Consider the following 21,362-nt stretch of genomic DNA (forward strand, 5'->3'; position numbering starts at 1 on the left):
CAGAACAGGGAGGGGAGTTACAAGACTTTGCCTGGAGTGAGGAGCTTTTTTCATGGCAAAATTGTTTCAATACTACTAAATCATAAGCATGTTTACTGTCCAGAATTTAGTCACAAATCTGCCAAAATTCACCACGTGACAAAAGAGTGTTAATAGACTAAATACAAAGATGGAATTTGTGAAATATTAAAAATACAATTGGTTCTGTGAAAATATATATGTGTTCATGTGTGTGTGTGTGTGTGTGTGTGTGTGTGTGTGTGTGTGTGTGTGTGTGTGTGTGTGTGTGTGTGTGTGTGTGTGTGTGTGTGTGTGTATATATATAAATATATATATATATAAACACACACTCACACATACATTTAGGAAGTAAAAAGCATGACGGTACCACACTGATATTTTGGACACGTGTGGTAGAATCAAATGAATTGCCACAGATTTTAGTGGAATTATAAAAAAAGTAGAATTTTTACTTTAGATAAATAAAAAATGGTCCACTTACTATACACAAAGAAAGGTATTCTCATAGTCCGGTTCCCAAGTTCATTCTTTGCTGTACAGTAGTAGAATCCAGACACATTAGCTTTTTCCACCACCAGAGTGCTTACAGTCTAAAGAAATGGACAAAGATCATTAGGAATGTAAATCCGTAATTTGAGAAAATAACACAATGCTCTTTTAACAGGAATGACACAATAACATAAGTCTCAGTATATACAATATATGATATTAAACTTTGAGGCATTTATAACCTACAAGTAGATGGGACACAACTGGACCTTTTTACACTCAGCCTCACATGCTTCGTAGACTACATCTGGAGTTTTGAGGCCAAACACAGCACAGAGAGTACAGCAAAGAAGGTGTGTCTGTGTTCCATCTCATTTCCTGATACACATTTAAAAATGCCAGACTTAACACTGTCACCATTCAAGTGGAACTCATTAATAGCCTATGCAGACATACTAATAATAATGCAGATTTTTGGCAAAATACCAGATTCCGGAGCTCTTTTTCAGTTTCAAACAACATCTGTTTTCCTGGCCATCATATCAAAGGTATAAAACACTCTGGGTGTATTTCTGGAGCAATGTACTCATTCTTCAGCTTACTTCCTGGGGTTCACAGATTGTTTATAAGACGTATTTGAAATGTAAGAAGCATGGATTTGGCTCTGAACAACAGGTATTGATTTTTTCCCCCCGTTTTAGTTTGTAGAGATGTAGAACAGACATAATAATACAAAATAATTTTTGCAAAGGTTAGAATTTCTTTTGTACACAACATTACCATGCTGGACAGACAGAGATGAGGTGTGGAGCTCATTTAATGTAAATCTGTGGACTTAGTGGAAAAACATAGCTCTCTGTTGTTTTTAAATTAATTGTCATTCTTTTCAGTGTAAACACACCTCTTTGCCCATGCTAATTAATCTCATCATAGATAGTACATTATTCACAAACTGGATAAACTCAATGTCAAATTTCCTGAGTGACATTTAGCATTTCTCTCAGTCTAATGGTGTAGCCAGAAATTCAAAGTGACCTTCCTATTTTGTCTTTTAGCTGCTGTGACCGCCCTTTCTTATTCTCTGGTTACAAGGCACCATACAGTAGATGAACTCTTACCAGGCTGTTATTCAGTGTGCTGGGAAATTTATATGAGGTGACAGAAAGGAATTCACCCTAAACAAATCCCACCCTGTTAAATGGGGCCTTGTTATCACTGACCGCTGTGCTTCATCCCTGCAAAGCATCATATATTTGTCACAAAAGCCTTTAAATACAGCTAAGCTAAAAAATTACACCTATTCCATGGTGAGAACGAACCTCCTAGCACAAGGGAGGGCAGGCATGATTGATTTTAGATGACATTCCTACTGTGAGAATATACTGTGTCACATAAATCGTGCTGTATGGAAAATCTAGCTGTACGCTAGTGGTACATAGTGGTTTTGGTAATAAGGCCTCTTGGGATGTTTTCCAAAATATCTGCAGCGTACACTGTAACATTTGGCAGCACAATCAAAGAATGACAGAGTGACAGATATAAGATATCGGTCTAAGCAAACAACAATGGATACTGTGGAACTATTTCAACACATTAGTTGAGTGTCCTGTACATAGATAGCATTGGAAGTCATCGCATTTATTTGAAAACAGGCCTGAAACAATCAACATTCAGTGCATGAATAGTCCTGGGAGAAAGTTCTGTTTATGAGGATTTTACTGGCTTCAGTGCACTCAGTAAGATGGACTGATATATCAGTATAAACTCAAAGCAGCAGCTGCCCTGTTAACTGGCCTCTGTTCTCCACTGAAGGTGACTGAAGCGTAACATAATTCACAGCAGAGCTAAATGTGCCTCAGCTATCAGTTCCATTAGGAGAGAACACACACATAGTCACTCACACTGAATGTCATTCTTCACTAATCTATTTATACTTCAGCCATATAAGACTACTGAAGTGAACTGCGCTGTTTAGAAACATAATGCAGATTGATGCTTTTTTTGTGGTTTATTATATTGAGACTTATTTTCTCAAAATGCATTCTAAAGGGGCAATTTGGTGATGTGAATGTTCAATAGACTTTATGAGTTTTAAATGGAAGACAGATGTATGTTGTACATCAGATTTGGATTCTTCCCTTTCACCTCGAAATCACCTCGTTTTTTTTATGAGCACATAAATTGCAGTATTTTGAGGTCAATTACTTTGGACCAAAATGAAGCTGAAAGTATCATTAATCTGGATGAGCAACCCAGTTTCAGCATTATGTAAAAGCTTTAGTTTTAAAAGTTTGACTTGCAGACATTTAAACAAATTAATTTCCACTTAATTGTTCCATTTTGTCAGATTGCATATATTTAACTAACAAGTCTTTTACATTTTTAAAGATACACTAGTATTTTTTTATGTAAGCAGTATGACAATCATCAACACAGTATGACAATATACTGAGCTGACTCCTAGCGATGTGGATATAGCGTCATGCTAAATTTTCATTAACCAATACCACTGAAGCAAAGCAGCATTTTCAGTTAGCCACTATGAGAGCAATAACATGAGTTATTAACAAGATAAAAATAAGTTACATGTTGCCTGGTCATGTCATCTCAACATGACAGCTCCAATGACGAAACCTGCTCCATGTAAAATACAATAAACAGCTTTTTTTTGTCTCACGTGAATGCTCATAATTTTAACACATTTTTCAAAAAATATACAAATTTCTTTATGCATAAAACTTATTTAAGGGTACAAAAAGAAGTGCATCTTTGAAGTAAAAAAACTTTTACAAATAAATAACAAAATTGCACATACTGTAATACATACCTTGTTTTTACTTTTCAATAATTCAACCTTGTTGGTGACATCCTTAATCAGATTATGAGGATAATGGTTGTGTGATTCAGTGGCATCTCCAACAGGAAGAGGATCAGTGTATGGTTTGCACCTATCAGCCAAAAACACACACATTTACAGAAATCATAATTGTTGAACCATAATCTGTAATAAGAAATTATATTTCTGATACATTAACGATGGATACTGATCTGGAGATTACGGAGGACGTTTTGCCTTTTTACGTCAAAACAGGATGTACACAAAGAAATACAAAGGTATTAAGCAATAATATTTCAGTGAATGCCCTCTACTTTCAGTGAGAAACTTGTGAGAGAGAAACAGTGAGGTCTTCCCTTACAAAAAAGAGGAAACTGCTGGGAAAATTAACTTTTTTTTAAAAATGAGGCCAAACACAGCACAGATACGTTTATCTTCTGCCATTGAACGTAAAGTTTCATGGACTCCGATGAATGAAGTTTTTTTTTTTTTAGAATGTGAGCGCCATACATCAGTTCATGTGTTTTATTTAGCCGCAGGGCACCAAAGACCTGTTTTGCATCAATCTGAGTGGAGGAACAATCGGATTAATGAGAGTCGGGGTCGGAGAGGAAACCACAGCATGACAAGAAGGGCTGAGTCATGTGTCACTGTTCAAAGGAAACACCCCCAGTCTCTGGCCAACTGAGATAAGGCTGATCCCAGACCTTCATGGTCAACATGGGACAGCTGATAACTTCTCAGCGCCCCTTGATTAAGAAGACCTCTGAGAGATCACCTTCATGAGCCCAATAATGAGATCTCTAAAATGGGACCCTTCCAACAAAACACTGATTTTATGGACACTTAATGGCACATCACAACTAAAATATGATCATCTAGGGGATTCACTCCCACAACTCCCAAATCTGGCAGTGTGAATGTAGCTACTTTTTCTTTTTGGTCACTTCTCAAGAAATAAATTAATTCTACTGAAAATAAAGAATTGTTCTTCATTTCCTTCCAACTAGGGCACTGCAATTACCCTTCAATGTACCTCTCTCATTAGATGTTTAAAATCAGGACTTCTCAGCATCTATATTATGAGCTGTTATGTTTACTGCCATCTCTGATTGTATTTAAAACTGCCAAAATGGTATTTTTGTCGCAAAATTGGCAGTACTCCTTGACAAATAATTACTCTCAATTACGACAAAAACCTTGTCATGACACACCAACTAAGTTTAGGGGACATTCGTAGCATCCATAAAGGTTCACTAAAAGGCTGGTATTTACACTGCAATACTCTTGCTTTCAGCACAATGCAAGCTTGGGGAATTAGAACAATAAATCGTCCTACATTTACAGAGCCAGTGACTACAAAATGCAGCTCTGGGGCTATTTTTCATCAGTAAGCATACTTTATTTTGGCCTGATATCAAGGAAACAGATGCAGTTCATTTGAATAATGAGAGCTGTGGGTAAAGGCAAACATTCATCATTGATATTAACACCTCACCAAGAAAAAAAATCTCCCAAACAAGAGAATGACAACTGATTTCTTTGCATGTATTATTGACTTACTCTGTAAGATCAGGTCTGGGGTCACAAGGTTGCCAAAACCAGGTAATGTTTGGCATGGGAATACCAAATGCAGTGCAGCTGAGCTGGTGCCCCTCATTATATTTGTAAGTTTGTAGGCCAACTGGAGCCACATCCTCCTCAAAGATCTTTGGCTTCACTGTGTGCATGTGGACATACAGATCATCAGTCATTTAAATGGTCAGTCCGAGAAAAGAATACAGATCATTTGAAGATCATTGGCTAACACTAAAAAACGTTCACCTCATAACTCCAATATGGAAGAATAAGAATATGCAGGCTTATATGAACTTCAATACAGAGAAAATGGGCAGCAATATTGCCTATATAGATGTCATTGAAGTGCATATGTGCACCTCCATCCCCATGATGGAGAAATGTTTAAAGCATGTTTGAAGATTTAGCATCAGGTAGATTTCAGCATTTGATAAATGATCCCCAAAAATAATTATCTCTAAAAATCTCTTAATTCTGTTTCTATTGTTTTTGACCTTGGTTTTGCTTTTGGGTCTGTAATGATGTCATATACTTTGTTTCAGGTTGAGGACAGAGAAGCATTTATATAAAGATTTTATATTAGGCCAGAGGGGGTAATCATACTTGTGTACATTGTGGGATGGAAGGTTTCCAAAAAGTCTGCATAAATCCAGTCAGCACATTATCAAAATCTCAGTTTTGAAAGCAAATTCCAAAGCTTTTTGAGAAGAGCATTTCAATTCATCAGCTTATTTTGCTTTCTCCCTGACACATAATGTTTTCATAAGAATCTGTTTGCCTTTATGTACATGTAATTAAAATGCAACTAAAACTATTTTATTTTGTTCTGTTAGCTATTTATACTAGTGTTTTGTCTTTAGTTGTGGCAGCCTTATTTGGTCCGGTATTGCATGCAACAGAGAAAACTCTCAGCTGATCATAATCATGTGCAGTCCATAAAGGTTTCTGCATTACCTCTGACTTCCAGCTTGTAGCTGAGGTTTCTGTAGAGGCCCTTCTCCAGGTTCGACAGAGCGATAGTGAAAATCCCAGCATCCTTCTGCCTCACTTGTTTTATGGTGAGGTTGTAGCCGGCTGTCTCATAACATGTGGAATTTTCTGAAATGGCAACTCCATCTTTGTACCTGTACAAATAGGCAGCAGAAAAAAATAAGACCCAATCAATACAATAATCATACAATAAATTCAAGATTAGTGGAATACTTTTAGTTGGTTGCTACACATCAAATTCCTCTCATGGCATCCCAGTCACATATCTTTTTTTTTTAATGAAAAGCATGAATTTACCACAACACTCTGTCTGGTGCGGGTAAGGCATTGACCCGTGGCTCAAACTGCACCTTTCTACCCTCTACAGTAGAGATAAAGTTGCGTTTATCATGGGTCACATTAAGGAATGGATGCTCTGTAGAGACAAACAGAAAGAATTGTATTAAACTTTTCTACAATAGAATGTACAAAAGTGTGTTAGGTAGTAGCACAACAACATCACATCCTTACTGTATATAGAAACTTTAGTTGAAACTTCATTCCTTTTCTCTTCATTTGATGATATGCACACATAAGTGCCCTTGTCCTCCATTGTCACATTAGGCACGATTAATGTGTTAGTCATCATGATGACTTCGCCAGGTTTGTCCCTTGTCTTGTTATTATGGTGGGTGCGATTGATCTAAAAGCATAGACAGCAAGTTCAGAGTCAGTCAGTCAGTCAGGCCAAGCTTCACATGTGTACTCATCTAGCAATCTAATTTGCACGTCTTTAGGTAAAACTCCAGCATTTTTAACATCTTATCATCTCCTGATAACTCACCCGACTCTTATGGAACTGCCACTCAAATTCAATTCTGCCGTTGTAAGTGGTCTCTGCAGAGCAGCTGAGGACCAGGGTGTCACCGACCAATAAATTTGGTCGTTCTGGTTCAATGGCAGTGTTTTTCAGCTCCAACGCTAGGCACAGAGAACACGAGGTACCAACATGACTTCAGATTACGTCATGATGAAAAGCTTTTGTAATTTTCAATGACAGGTTTCAAAAGGTAATTGGGTAACTGGGATTTTCTCCTTAATTAAAATGACTCACTTTGCCTTGAGAGGATGTAGTCCAGTGAAAATGTTTTGTTATCCACACTGGTCGTACATGTAATCAGTTGGTAGCTGTCATTAGGTTTCAAGGGAATCTTGAATCCTGTCTTTGGATCCCACTCCACCTCACTTTTTACACGATCTGACATAGGATTCATCTGAAGAGCAAGAGGAGAGAATTTCTTAAGCTTTCTTTAAATATAAGTGATGGTTCTTTCAGTGAAGAAGAAAACAAGTTGTGTAAAGCTTTTACGGCCCATGATTAGTAGCCCATCCAGTAATGAGCAAGACAGGGATGAACCTGTCTGTGAGGAACTGATCATAGATGAGTTGTATACTCCATTTCACTTCTTTTGTTTGTTCGAAGTCAAAGTGCCCTGCTAGGAAACAAGGGAAGGAAGGAAACAGGAAAGACTGCCACAGATCTTCCAATGGCAGAAAGGTCACATAACTATTTGTGCCATCTGGCCTAGAAGTGTTTATCCATAGCAAAGAACTGTGAGAAATGACCATAGACCCACTACATGGCCATTGTGGATAAAACACTATAATTGAAGTTGCTTGCTGCCAGTGCAGTTTGATAGATGAAAGCTACTGCTTTCACACATTATGTAAGAAGCTTCTTGCTAGTATACATAAAATAAAATTTAAATTAAATAAAAACATTTTTGGTGAACTGGACCAGTTTTTTTTCCATAACCTAGTCTTTATGGACATGATGTGTAAAAAAAGGTATTTTATTTATAGACTGAGTTTCTATTTTGAGTGAAAACAACAGTATAACACTGCCTTCCTGTTCTCACAGGAAGCAGACAGAGTGACTCCTTAGGCCTCCTTGAGCTCCCCTGAGCTATGGCACACTGTCTCTATCTCTGAATACAAATACTCAGGGCTTTGATGGGTATGAGAAACTCCATGGTCCAAGGCATTCTTCAATGTCAGTCCATACAAAACACATCCTCTTTTTTATATTCAAGGCTTCTGGGGCATGGAAAGCAGGTAAAACTTTCACCTCCATTCTATACGGCCTTAAATTATATGTGAATATTTTTACATTCAGTGGGTTCAAAAACTAACATAAAAAAATACTCACAGTCTCAAGGATAACACTTTGATTTGGGGATGTTGTTCTGCATGGGACCACAAGAAAAGGTTCATTCCGATATGCAAAAAGCAGGTGTGGTGAATTGTTAGCCTCCACAAATGGATGATTGTGATCTGTGATTTAAAATCAAGCACGAAATAATACAGTAAACACAAAATAATAACAGTTTGTTTAGCACAAATCTAATTTACTGACCACAAACACAATAATTCATTAAATCACTTATAAATTTAAATGGCATTTTTAAAAGTATTTAATCTTATATCAGTGAATTCTTCGAATACATGCCTAGACATCCATCCTAGAGGAGCAATTAAATATCCCAGATAAAGTCAGATCATTTTTCTCTTTAAACAGCAAACTGCCACACAGGCTGCTGGATAAAGAAACAGAAACAGCTTGGCAGGAGGGGATGTTACTGTACAGCTATGCTGTGAAATTGGTGTGATTAAACAAACAAGATCTTCTGTGTGCTGGCAGTGTTCATGTAATAAAATACATTTTTAAACAAACTTATCTCGCATAAACAGTGGAATAATATAGTGAGATGAACCAGGGGACTATCAGGTTCTAAATTGGCTGTACATGCAGCAGTCTGCAGTGGATGAAGTATGCTAAACAAAACAGTTGGTGAGCCAGAGCCTTGGTGAGCTTTGCTGTCATTTTCACAGCTAAAGTTATCACTGTCTTTTACTATAGATAAACTGTAGATCAGCTCTTTGGGACATACACTAGTACCATTCAAATGTTTAGGGCCAATGAGAGTTTTAAAAGAAGTCGCTTATGCTCACCAAGACTGAATTTATTTTATTAAACACCACAGGAAACACAGCAATATTCATTATTACAATCTTTCTTGGGACATTCAAAAAATATATGCTATTGCACTTGCTTAAAATGTTAACAGCTTACACAGTTGTCAGGAGGCACAGGAAGAGTCTAAGCAGAAGCCCAAAAAGGAAATTATCAAAGACCAGGCTTCTAGAACAACTGAACTCTGTTTCCATCTCTAAAGACATCCAGCTTAATAGCCTTGCTTTAAGCCTTGCTTTTTTGTGTCACTGATTTTATATTTCCTAGTCTTATGACAGCTGAGTTCTGTCTTGCAGATATGGTCCGGTTGTCAGTGATTCAAATCTTCTGAATGCAGTCATAGCTGCATAGTAACTAGCTCCACTGCCTGGCTCACACGTTTATGGGTTTGTTGTAGTTTCAGTGAGGTAATTACTTCATTTCTTTTTTTAAATCTCAAGCTTTATGTAAATATATACAGTATATATTACTAAACGAATTTTTTACAATCTCTGGCTCTATGCTAAAAACTTTAGTAAGTATTCTTATTATCTTACCTTCAACGAAAACATATGTTGACACCTCATGATCTCTAGACTTTTGGTGACAGCTGCATGTGTAGAAGCCAGTGTCGTTGTACATCAGGTTGTGTATGACCAGCTTGCTGCAGTGCTTGTGCATTCTCTCCTCGCATGGCTCAATCCGTACCAATGACACATTTCTGTTAGCCAGCCTCCACTGCAGGGAAGTTGATCCTCTAATGAAAGTCATGCCAAATAAACAGAGCATTAGAAGCTTTTTTTTAAAGGCAAGTAGGCATATGCCAGATTAAATAATCATTGCAGAGAGTATCTGTCACTACACCATTTTATTTTTTAGCTATACATGATAATATTACCGAACTTAAAAACAAAATCAGGAAAATTATACCACCAACCACATACAAACACATTCTGCAGCCTCTTTTAGTTTACTCTGACATTACAAACATAATCATAAAATTAACAGCAGGCATTTTGATTGACATCTTTATTGAGTTTTTACAATAAGAGCATGTCAGATTCCTCATCCATATTCAAAGAAACATATTCAAATGGGCTTATATCGGAAAGTTTTAAAGTTTCTTAGTGTCCCACTTTCACACAGGAACAGGTATTTAACAGATGAAGTGTCTAAATTACATGTTTAAAACAGTGTTTGTTTTAAAAGAATACATCAAAAGGACCACAATGGAGAACCAGACATATCTCACATACTACTGCTGCCTCTAGACTAATGGGTCATGCAACTTCAGCCTCAAATCTTTGTCCAGAGCCAAAGACAGTATCAGTTTCTGGCTCACACGGCCTTCTAGGAAGCATTGCATTAGTTAAGCTTCTTCGGGGTCAGCATTCCTGGCATTACTGCAATAGCATGCAATGTTCTCTCAGAGTTCAGATGTGCATGTTTCAGAAGCCCCTGTCCCCCTTCTCTTTCCTACATTTGGATGAGATAGCTATTTTGGGACTATACTGCCTTCTGAGAGCCTCTCATCCAATGTCAAAGTAAAAGCAAATGAGTTTAGTTTTGAAGAGTGTTGGTGTGAGATTAGTGTGCTTGGATACACACCAGCTGCCATCCAATTGCTTATACAGAACTAAAGGGATAGTTTGAAAAAATGGTCATTTATTCATTTACTATGTTATTCATTCTCAAGTTGTTCCAAACCTGTCTGATTTTCTTTCTTCTGTGAAATATAGAAGAAGATATTTATCATAAGATGATATTTAAAATAATTTGGTAGTTTTATGTTTTTCTAAATTGAGTTTACATTTATTCTGTCTGAATAATGGAATGGTTATTGGTATAATATCAATAAAATTAAAATATTTTAGATTTAGCGTTTGTGTGAGATGGGACAGCTGATGGGCACAGTACCTGCAGATGAGTGTGAGTGTGCCACCAACATGCTGTAGGTGTGCGTCTCCGGCATGAATCAGCTGTGGATCAGGCAGAAGAGATCCCTCTACCAACCCTACAGAAAACACAATATAACACAACACAAAATCAGTGACACACTAACATCACAAGTGCAAAAGCATCACAAATGCCACAGTGTGGTCAAACTAACACCCTCCGATACAGTAACAAAAAGTTCCAAGTTTCCAACTTGAATGTTATGCAAAAGCCTTTACGCTCCCATGTGGAACTCCAGAACTCCAGAAGCTAGTGGAAAAAAGTGCATTTGAGCATGTGTATACATTTTAGATCAGAGGAGGGAGACCAGAGGTACAGCTGTGCCCCCCATGGAGGGGTCACCTCTGTCAGCATGTGTGTGAGAGAACAAGGCAGACCCAGATGAATCAGATGTCCTTAAACACATCCTTCACATCAGTCAGTCCTATTTTCTGTCCTTGCATAATTTTGTACTTTTATACTTTGATGAAGAGCTTCATTTAACCCAGAACTCTTGAGATCTGTTCTGTGTGCTATTATTATAGTGAAGGTTCACTGCTGGTCTGGGGCCAGGTAAAGCTGATGATAGGAGCCATAGTACGCTCAGGACAGGAAGCAGTATCATTCCCACTGCTGCCCAGGACGGGTGACATTTGTCTCATAAGTGATTTCCTTCTTTTGAACCTACTCTCTGAACGCTTTCTGTTGTGGCATTGTCATGCAGGTTATTTGTGTTGCCAGGCAAAAACGGTATTGTTTCAATTTATTTGTTATAAGAGCAGCCTTCTGGGAAATCTCCCCATTGCGAAAAATACAATCGAATACAATCTTAGATCAGCATTGGCTTTCATTCTGGTCCACACTGGTTTTTGTTGATCTAACTAATGGACCAGCACTGCAGTGCTGATTACCAGTTTTTTAGTATTACAAGCACAGTGCTAATGCATGAGACACTAAAAAAGCAGCTTGATGTGGTGCAAGGATGAAGACAACCATCTAGTACACATTTACATAAAAAAAGGCAATTCAAAACTAGTTAAGTGGAATGTAAAACATATATTGGGTGGACATGTTCACTTTTTCGTTATTTTTCTGTGTTTGCAGACATCCTCAATTTTCCAGAGCCTCTTGCATGTGTATCTCATTCTTCTCAAATCACCATCTCAAGTTAAAATAACTGTGAAAAACCCATAATAGTTTTGGTAACTATTTGAGTAAGAAACTCATCTAGAACAGTCAGATCTTAACTTAAGATTTAAGATTGGCAAGTTCTATAGTATGGCATCTGTGTTCAATACGCAAGCTAAAAAGGATCATTGTCAGGAATATAACAGCATTACACAATGTTCATTTTCTTCTTATCAATACCCATATTACTTTCTCTCTCTCTCTCTCTCTCTCTCTGATAAAACATACTTACTAATAAATACTGACTGGCATGTTCTAATACTCATGCAGTTTTTCCCTCACATGGCTTAAAGTCACAGCTGCATGCACAGAATTAATTTACTACACCAACACTGCCACTTACTATGAACTTCATCTCAGTATGCTTCAACGTCATTGTTATTTCACAGTCTATGGTTAGTCATGAGGAAGGGATGTAACCAGAGCTTTTTACACAAAGAACACACCTCTACCAGTTTGATATACCCTCTGTCTAGAGTAGACAAAACCAGACATAACCACAGCGGTACTAGTCAAAAAGTACTCTCCCCTACAGTGACTGTCTTAGTGCTCTAGAAAGCTGTTCTGTAGATATTAAGACAGATTTGATTTGTAGATTTACATTTACACAAAAAATAAAACTCATATTAAAAATGTCTTTAATATGTCTTTGCTGTGATGTTGATGACTTCACAAAAAAGCCCCAGAACAAATGGTGTCAAAGACAGTAACTTTCTGCTTGACTACCTTCTGTCTGAGACACAATTCATCATGACATTTCCTAAAGCTCATATTTCGTAAATTTTGTCCACATGTTTTATGAGTCATCATCACTCATTCTCATAAGGATGTTTTTGAAACACTGTACATCTAAATCCATTCAATCAGAGTTACTGTACAAGAACATTCTGCTCACACTGTGCAACTGAGAGATATTAGTCAGAGAGAGTCAAACTGGATTTAACTGCTCTGAAATGTGTCTACCACACAGAAGCTTTTGTCTGACACCATGTAAGTTTTTATGAGAATTATTGATTCCTGCTGACATCCACTTATTCTTATTTTTCAATGAAGCCTCATTCACAGATGTACACCTGCACACAAACATGAGCCGTGAATGACATCCTATAAAACCCAGCAACTCTCAAGGTCTTCACATTTGCTCTCTTCAGCAGGAGGCCCCCAGCAGCCCACTTAAAGAGGAGTACATTCTCATAAAGAGCTCATCTCTGTCGCTGTACATAAACGTATTCCAACAGCACACAGCCCCCCACCTGCCCCTGATGTCTGCCCAGTGCTGACCTCAGTCCAGCACTTCGCCCCCCTTTCCGCCAGCTGTGTCCTGAATTCCTCCCACACAGAGACAAAAAATGCCAAAAATGAGGCTTGTTGTGGTGTTTCAAGGGGTCTGGGACCTGGTTTCAATTAAAGCTTGTGAAAAATAAAAGACAACCATGGAAGAATGGAAAAAACACAGCGCTGATGCTATGTGGGTTGCCACATCCCGCATAATTAGGAACATGGGAACAAGTAAAAGACATGTCACTGTCAAAAGTTGTGCTCCTCCTGACCTCTTACAATCATGCAATCAGTCATTCATGGTGTCCTAATTGATGTTTGTAGTTTGTTAGGAAGAACAAGAGAAGGTTCATGTCCAGAAAAGCAGAGGAGCCTTCACAAAGATGATAGGTTTAAATGTTGGGGAGGTACAAAACACTCTCAAATTAAGCTGAAATGTGTGGGTTTTTCATGGAAAGTTGACTTCTGGAGAACTATAAATAATATCAGCATTGTGTTGTGAAACATTTAGACCAAAAACTGTTCACTTCCCTTTATGAGAAATGGACACAAACCAACTTTCTGTGTTTGGGGTGTGAAGAAAGTGAACTTGGAACAAAACTGAGATCTGATCTAGATATTTATGATGATCCGACAAGTCCTTTAACCACAGTACACTTGTGGGGAGCTGGAAACCAATTTTGTCTCTCTCTGACAAACTCCTTCTTGCATTTGCATTGTCCAGGAACCAGGATATTCATTTAAGAAGTCCTGGTGGAGATCAAGAATAACAAAGAAGTTGCGAGTGTTCTGCCATTGTTGTGACATAATGTGACATAATAATTGTGCTCGGCATTTAACCCATCCACACACAGCACTGACTAGTGAACACAAACAATAGTGGGCAGCCATTTGCTCCAGAGCCCGGAGAGCAATTGGGGCTTCGGTGCCTTGTTACTGAAGGTGGTGACTGAAGGTGGAAGAGAGCTCTGTATATTCACTCCTCCCACCTACAATCCCTGCCAGTACTAAAACTCAAACCCACATCCTTCGGGTTACAAGTCCAACTCTCTAACTGACTCTCTAACCATTAGGCCACAACTGCCCCTACTTCTGGATAAAGAAAGGGGCAGTTGTGGCCTAATAGAGAGAGTGATCTGATATAAGAAACAGTCAAAAGTTTGTCAGTGAACAAAATATTCACTAATTACCAATCAAATCTTGAAGTACATTCTTTGAGCATACCTAAAAAATCGAATTATCTGTATGGTATGTTGCTTACATTATATACTTCTAGTGTAGAAACAAATGAGAGGGTGACAGGTTAATATTTACAATAAAAATGTTTTACCCCCCCAATAAGGGCCACCCTATTGTTCAGCTACATTGTCATTCGTCCCTGGTGGATGTTAAAACGCTGGAACTTATGAAGTCAGATGATGCTTGTGTTAGACTTTTTTACAGATTTATTTCAATTTACTTGTACTGTCTTTTATAGAGAGGATATCCTGTCGCTGCCCAGTAAGTGTTGGTCATAATATGCGGAATTCCCTACTCTGTGGCGATACAAGACTGCTTGTGCTTCCCGTCCACCCATGTGATACACAGTGTCGGTAAAACAGGCTCTGAGGATGGGGGGGGGGGGGGGGGGGGGGATTTTGGCCTTACACAACAATAGACTTTTATTAATCATTTAACCTTGCCACACTATCCATTGTAATTTCATGGCTTTACAAGCAACGAAGGCTTCTTAATAAATAAAAAATAACGTCAAACAATAGTAAGCATGTCCACAGTCACAAAACCCAAAAGTCAGGCAACAGTTGCAAGCGAGAAATCACACATTAATTTATTTTTCAAAAGAAGACAAACCACCCTTCTGGGACATGTAAAATCTATAAATACTGGAATTTTGCAAGACATGCAAGACAAGAAATTGAATGTGAATATTTGTCTATATAAGCTTACACATTATAACAGAAACAAGATTTTTTTTTATAAGAGATACTGTGACTGTAGAATTTCCCTCATTAAGTAATCCATATACTTTATATTATAAATCATGTAATGTGTAATGTACAGTGAGGTGGACATTGTTGGCAAAAAATCAAGAAACAGGGCAATCAGGTCATGTTTATTTTGTTATAATGACTGTACAGTTATGATTAATGACTATTTACCAGATACTATTTACAGAAAAAATAAATACTAGAATAACAGATTTATTGGTAATATTGATTTGAGTTTATATTATTATTGTTGTTATGAAGAAAGACATAACAGAGTGATTAAAGAAGCCTGAAATGACCACATATAGGATAATCAAAAATATTTGACCAAATTAAGTTTTCCTGAGAGCTATATTATAAAACATAATCATATGTCTGCTTATAATTTTACTGTAATTTATGTGATAGTTCAATGGTGGTTATTCTGCCTCTAATTATGCAGCTTTTACATAATTAATGGCATTTAATGATGAATTATCATTGGTCCGGTCTGTCACACAAACAACAGTAAAACAAATTCATAAGATGTTCAAGGAGCTGATGGCAGACAGAACCTCCAGCTGTGCTGCCTGCTGTGCCTTCTTATTCATTGAAGTGCTCTCTTGTTACAAGTCCCTTTGCTACAACTACTGATCCCTGCCAAACCGCAAGGTTAAGACAACAGCAATGGAGAATGCAGATTTTATTAGTTCCTGGATTGGTCTTTGGATGGTGGAGTTGAAAACCCACATACACACAGCTTGTACAAACAACAGCTGACTATAGGCCGAGTGATAATTCTGGTCATATTTGATCAAATATGGAAACAATGGAAAATGAAGAACCTTGGAAATAGTCTCCATAAGTGGATCTTTATCCCATAAGCTTCCACAATATCTTCTGGAGCTCAAGGGATTGTGCTATACTTCATGCTGGAGATTCTCCTTGAAACTGCAATATAAAGGAACATGAGCAGCCATCATGGCCTGCAAAGAGACTAACTAGTGTGTCAAAGAGAAAAGACAACTTGGAGGTAATAACCCATGACCAAAAATATGATACATAAATGTCTCCAAAGCACACCACCTGAGCTCTTTGCCTGTCTGATTAAAGCCCTGTGCACAGATGGCAGATAGACGATGGCACTACAGTTCTATGAGAACATGTGGGATAACCACATTACCCAACTTTATCAGTAATGACAGAGGAATAATATTGTTGGAATCACCTTCACAAGCCTTTTTTCCCAGCTGATAAAACAATTGACAGCCAGTCAAATTGTTATATCTCTATAATGTTTTAATGTTCAATGAAGGCAGAAAATGAAGAAGCCAGAGATCATGAAAGAGAGAAAGAAAGAAGTACGTCTGTGCACAGTCTATTAATGTGTGCCACCCCACCTCTGTGGGATGAGTGAATGAGCTTGAATTGCACTTGGCTGACCCCTACCTACTGTATTAATCCCGACATGCACTGCTGTTGTGCACTGCACTTAATGTTCTTCCTGAGCCTGGAAAATAAAATGTAATCCAGAAAAAAACATTACACACTTTTAACCCTGCAGGCACTATTTTGTATAGTACATGTTCAATTAATTATTTTGCCACCCATTTAATGGTTTACTGTATTTACACTGCTTTAGTAAGTTCTGTGTAGCAAGGTGCAAGTAAAGTTTCAGTACTGAACTTATTTTGACTGAACGCAGCAGAATACCAATTAAAAGGCACTATTAGCATTTATTTATTATACAATTAACAAAAGTAAAAAATAAAAATTTTTATCGAAATAAAAAGAACATTTGTGTTTTTGTAATTAAGCAAACAAACAGGATGCACGTTTATGTGAACTTGTTTGCGGATCGCTGCGACTCACATCTGTTTTATATCTGTTATTTATTTATGCAAGATATATTTCACATATTTATACCTTTACTATATAGATTATGATTGTATTTTATTTTTATGGAAACAAATTTTGATATTTTTAATGTAATTTATATATTTGCCTTAAATCATCCTGACAACCCATTTTTTACCCAGAGTTTGAATACCTAGGCTGAATAGTTAGTTCCAAGCAGAAACTTGTGAACGATGCTCTTATAGGTTAGTTGTGTCATCACCGTTTTGTGACATCATTGAATGTTCCGGGAAAACTGAAGTTGAATTATCAGTGTTGGTCATGGCACATTTTAACTGCTGATTTGGATCCGGCAATGTTACATTTACTGTTCAACTTCCTCATGCAAATCAAATTAAACAACTTTTAAGTTTTCATTGGCCAACTCCTGGTAATATTTCTTAAAATGCATGTTTGTTATCAAGATATCAGACATGATTTTATTTTCTGTCAAATCTCTGTTATGCAGCATGAACGCTTCCAGACTGAAAGCACAAAGTGAACCTGCAGTTATGCTCTGCTTACGTGCTTCTTATGCATGCAAAGTGAAACAGAACTAATTTGTCAAGCCAGTGATGAAATGTTGAATTACTGCAATGTGGTGATGTAAAAGTCAGTGAGTTCTGGAAAGTAGTGCAATGCAGAGGGCTCTCAGATCTGTAAAATTCCTGGAGTATTTTAACCTTTAAATGGTCTGACAAAATTTAAATACAGAGCCCTGGGCAATATCTGGATCTTTTAAAGATGTCTTATATCTCTCTAAACAGCAGCCATTTTGGATATTTTTCTTACTTAAAACAGACTTGATCTTTAATCCTTTTCATTCCTGTAAGTAATTTCTAACAGCCAATTCAAAATGTGTTTCACTTCTCTAAATGTGTTATATGAGTTTGTAGAGCTATAGTTCAGATTTTGACTAGTGGCTCTGACTCACCTCATATTTCTTGTAACAGTTTCAGTTGATTTATTAATACTTAAGAAATCACAAGACCGGGGAGTTGGGGAGGGGGCTCCCCCTCGATCCATTCACAGCACCAGTTGCACCTCATACCCCACCCACCCCCCACATTTAGTAGCGCTACATTGATCAGTTCTCAAATTTCAGCTAACAAAACTTAAATGTAATAATCACAAATGCACCACCAAAAATCTGATGACAGAAGAAAAGTGGCAAACGGCTAACCTTCATGGCCTATTTTTGACTAATGGATTAACCATATAACCCTGACATATAAAATATAATGGCATGTTCTCCCGCACTACCATTGTCTTGAGGTGGGGCGAGTGACGCACATTTGGAGTAGAGGAGTAAGCAAGAATCTTGCCTCTCCATCCGTTTCCTTCATGTGTCTTTCCCAAGCATGGTGCGAGGACAGTGAAGGAAATCTACTTGGAGACCTTGTAGACAAAGCTTGAAGACCCAGAAAGTCATGGGGGCAGCAGTATTTCCTCTGTTTGGATCAGAGTAAGAGCTGATGTTTGTTTGGACAGCAGGAGGAAGACCTGTATCTGTAATGTACAACTGCTATGTCTCAATGAACAATGGCATCCATCTTTTACTATACCTCTTGTTTATAAGGAGATGCTGCCAGAAGTCCAAGTAGCCAAGATTCAACAATATACTTTCTCTTATAAACACATATTCTCTTGTCAAACTCAAAAACAACACTGGACCTGGAGATGTGCCCATACTACCCCTATACAATAAACTGTTTTGGATGTTAGCAAAAACACACCTGATATTTTGAACACAATGTGTGTCCATTCTTGGAATAACTAGTATTTAGTGACTCTGAATGACTAACTAGTCCCTGAGGATGGAGGAATTCAAGAAGTGCCCACTGCCCTTACTGTTCTTCCATCATAAGCTGTGTAGATTGGGGTGTTCCCGGAATGACTGGGGTCCCTAGAAAAATTAGCAAACATCAGTAAAATGATTTAATCCCCAGCAGGGAAAGATCACCTTCTGCTTTCCAAATAAGCATTTCATTTAGTTCCAGAATACAGTGTGCTGATGACTGGGTCTCAAAACCCAGTGAGCTGCACACCTAGACAAAATTTGGGACCCGCAAATTCTAACACTCCATTAGGCATATATAATCCGCAAAATGCTGCCCCAAACAATCTGTGTATAGGTATAGGCAGAGCGTTTGGTTGTAAGAAACATATCAAATGACATCAATGCAGATTACCTTATTTTAAAGACTGAGAAAAAAGTGAACATCAATAAAATCACATCAGTAAATGCAATCCCTTCAGATAAGTTATGTTACTAGAACAAAAACGCTGTAAAAATTCATCACCGTATCAAAAGACATCAAATTTGTTCCCAACCAATTAATTTGCCACAAAAATAGTAATTTCTTTCATGCGTTCGTTTTCAGTTTCTCAATTCTCTTCTTCGGTAACTGAAGTCGAAATAGTTTAAAAAGTGCAGTGAACGTCAGTGACTTTCAAGTTAAAGCTAAAAAGAAAATAGCCTGATATCAGAACAACAATTAAACTGTTGACCATTAATTCAATTGAGTAATTTTATTCTAACACAACACTATCTGTGTCATCACTACATACACATTTGTTTGAATCCATTTAGCCTACATGCAGATCAGTCAATGCACATTAAGTTGACAACAAATGAACTTCAAACCGCATCTCTTCAACAGCAGCCCATTGAAAGATCGCGTGCCGCATCACTCGCGTGCGCAGTACAATGACAAAAAGCGCGAACTTACCACTTGAGAATAAATTAAGAAGCAGCTGGAAAGTGAAGAAGCCTTTGACAGAGATTAGAACTGGAGTCATTTCGTCCGTTAAAATAACGCTTCGACTGATATTTCGTACAATCAGCTGTCACTTTATATTTAGATATGGCTGTAATAGTCCAGGGATTGGCAACTGTGATTTCTCTTGGTGTACGGTTAAACGTGTACAGTTTCTGTTGATATGACAGAGATCGTTCTTTGTAGGGTGAAAACACCTCTTGCTGTCTCTCAGTGAGTGTAAATGTGTGGTTTGGTCCTGCCCCGGTACACGAATGGACTAACTGCAGTCTAGCCTACTCCCGAGGGCAGGTGCGATGTTTGCTCTTCCTTCCTAAAACTGAGTGAATTAAATTTAAAAAACTAGACTCTATAAAGAAGGTTTAACAATTATATAACAATGAAAAGCACTAATGCCAACCAACTTATTGATAGAAACCCCCCCGCTGCCTTTGTCTTTTCTGCTGGGGGTTGTCCTCTCCAAGGCTTTATATGAGTGAAGCGGCGGAAGGACGCAACGTCACTGTAGTAACCCTGCAGCTCATACTCCACCGCACTTTCCTGCTTCAATTTACGATATCGACCCTACAGATAGCGATTAAGTAAATGTTTTTGTTATTTTCTGTCTGATTAAATTAAAGATTTATTTTATCTCGACACATATCCTACCCAGATGCCTCTATGAATGTGAAGACGCTTCACAAACTATTTCACCATTGTTTTTAACTTAAAATCCCTAAAATATCTGGGTGCAAAGGTAAACAGCCATTGTCTGATATCATATCAGTCAAAATACGTTGGAAAAACATTTACATGGTTTATTTTTAACTTCAGCAACTAATTTTATATCAAAGTAAATAATCATTGGGCTTCTTTTCACCTTCCAAACACCTAATGAGTGAAGTGACATTCAGCCAAGTATGGTGACCCATACTCAGAATTTGTGCTCTGCATTTAACCCATCCGAAATGCACACACACAGAGCAGTGAACATACACACACACACTGTGAGCACACACCCGGAGCAGTGGGCAGCCATTTATGCTGCGGCGCCCGGGGAGCAGTTGGGGGTTCGATGCCTTGCTCAAGGACACCTAAGTCATGGTATTGAAGGTGGAGAGAGAACTGTACATGCACACCCCCCACCCACAATTCCTACCGGCCCGGGACTCGAACTCACAACCTTTCGATTGGGAGTCCAACTCTCTAACCATTAGGCCACGACTTCCCCTAATGGTGTGTGGATTTGCACCACCGACGGTTTGTGTTTTTGATGCTCCCTGCAACTGTCCTTCAATTTATATAATTTCAAATGCAAAGGATGTTAAATCTTTTAAAAAGACATTAAAAAATACCGTTTAATACAGTTTGTCACTACTGAGGTATACGGTTAAAGAGACATGGAGTTTTCTTCCTGTAGTATTAAATGGATG

At 37.9% G+C, this 21,362-nt stretch overlaps 1 protein-coding gene across 2 annotated transcripts in view; it reads right to left on the reverse strand.

Annotated features, from left to right (window-relative positions):
* Positions 1–20,382, reverse strand: part of LOC132113633 (vascular endothelial growth factor receptor kdr-like) — a 40,085-nt gene extending 19,703 nt beyond the window's left edge. For both annotated transcript variants that reach the window (XM_059521489.1, XM_059521490.1), the window contains exons 1-12: positions 19,903–20,382; positions 10,824–10,920; positions 9,464–9,663; positions 8,103–8,227; positions 7,008–7,167; positions 6,738–6,874; positions 6,425–6,596; positions 6,212–6,329; positions 5,879–6,048; positions 4,910–5,066; positions 3,338–3,458; positions 503–611 (exon numbers count right to left, since the gene is read on the reverse strand). In XM_059521489.1, the coding sequence (XP_059377472.1) occupies positions 503–611; positions 3,338–3,458; positions 4,910–5,066; positions 5,879–6,048; positions 6,212–6,329; positions 6,425–6,596; positions 6,738–6,874; positions 7,008–7,167; positions 8,103–8,227; positions 9,464–9,663; positions 10,824–10,920; positions 19,903–19,972 (1,636 nt within the window). In that variant the 5' untranslated portion in view covers positions 19,973–20,382. The remainder of the gene's footprint in view (positions 1–502; positions 612–3,337; positions 3,459–4,909; positions 5,067–5,878; positions 6,049–6,211; positions 6,330–6,424; positions 6,597–6,737; positions 6,875–7,007; positions 7,168–8,102; positions 8,228–9,463; positions 9,664–10,823; positions 10,921–19,902) is intronic.
* Positions 20,383–21,362: the final 980 nt, after the last annotated feature.

The sequence above is a fragment of the Carassius carassius genome, chromosome 33 (assembly GCF_963082965.1).
Source record: "Carassius carassius chromosome 33, fCarCar2.1, whole genome shotgun sequence".
Taxonomy (NCBI): domain Eukaryota; kingdom Metazoa; phylum Chordata; class Actinopteri; order Cypriniformes; family Cyprinidae; genus Carassius; species Carassius carassius.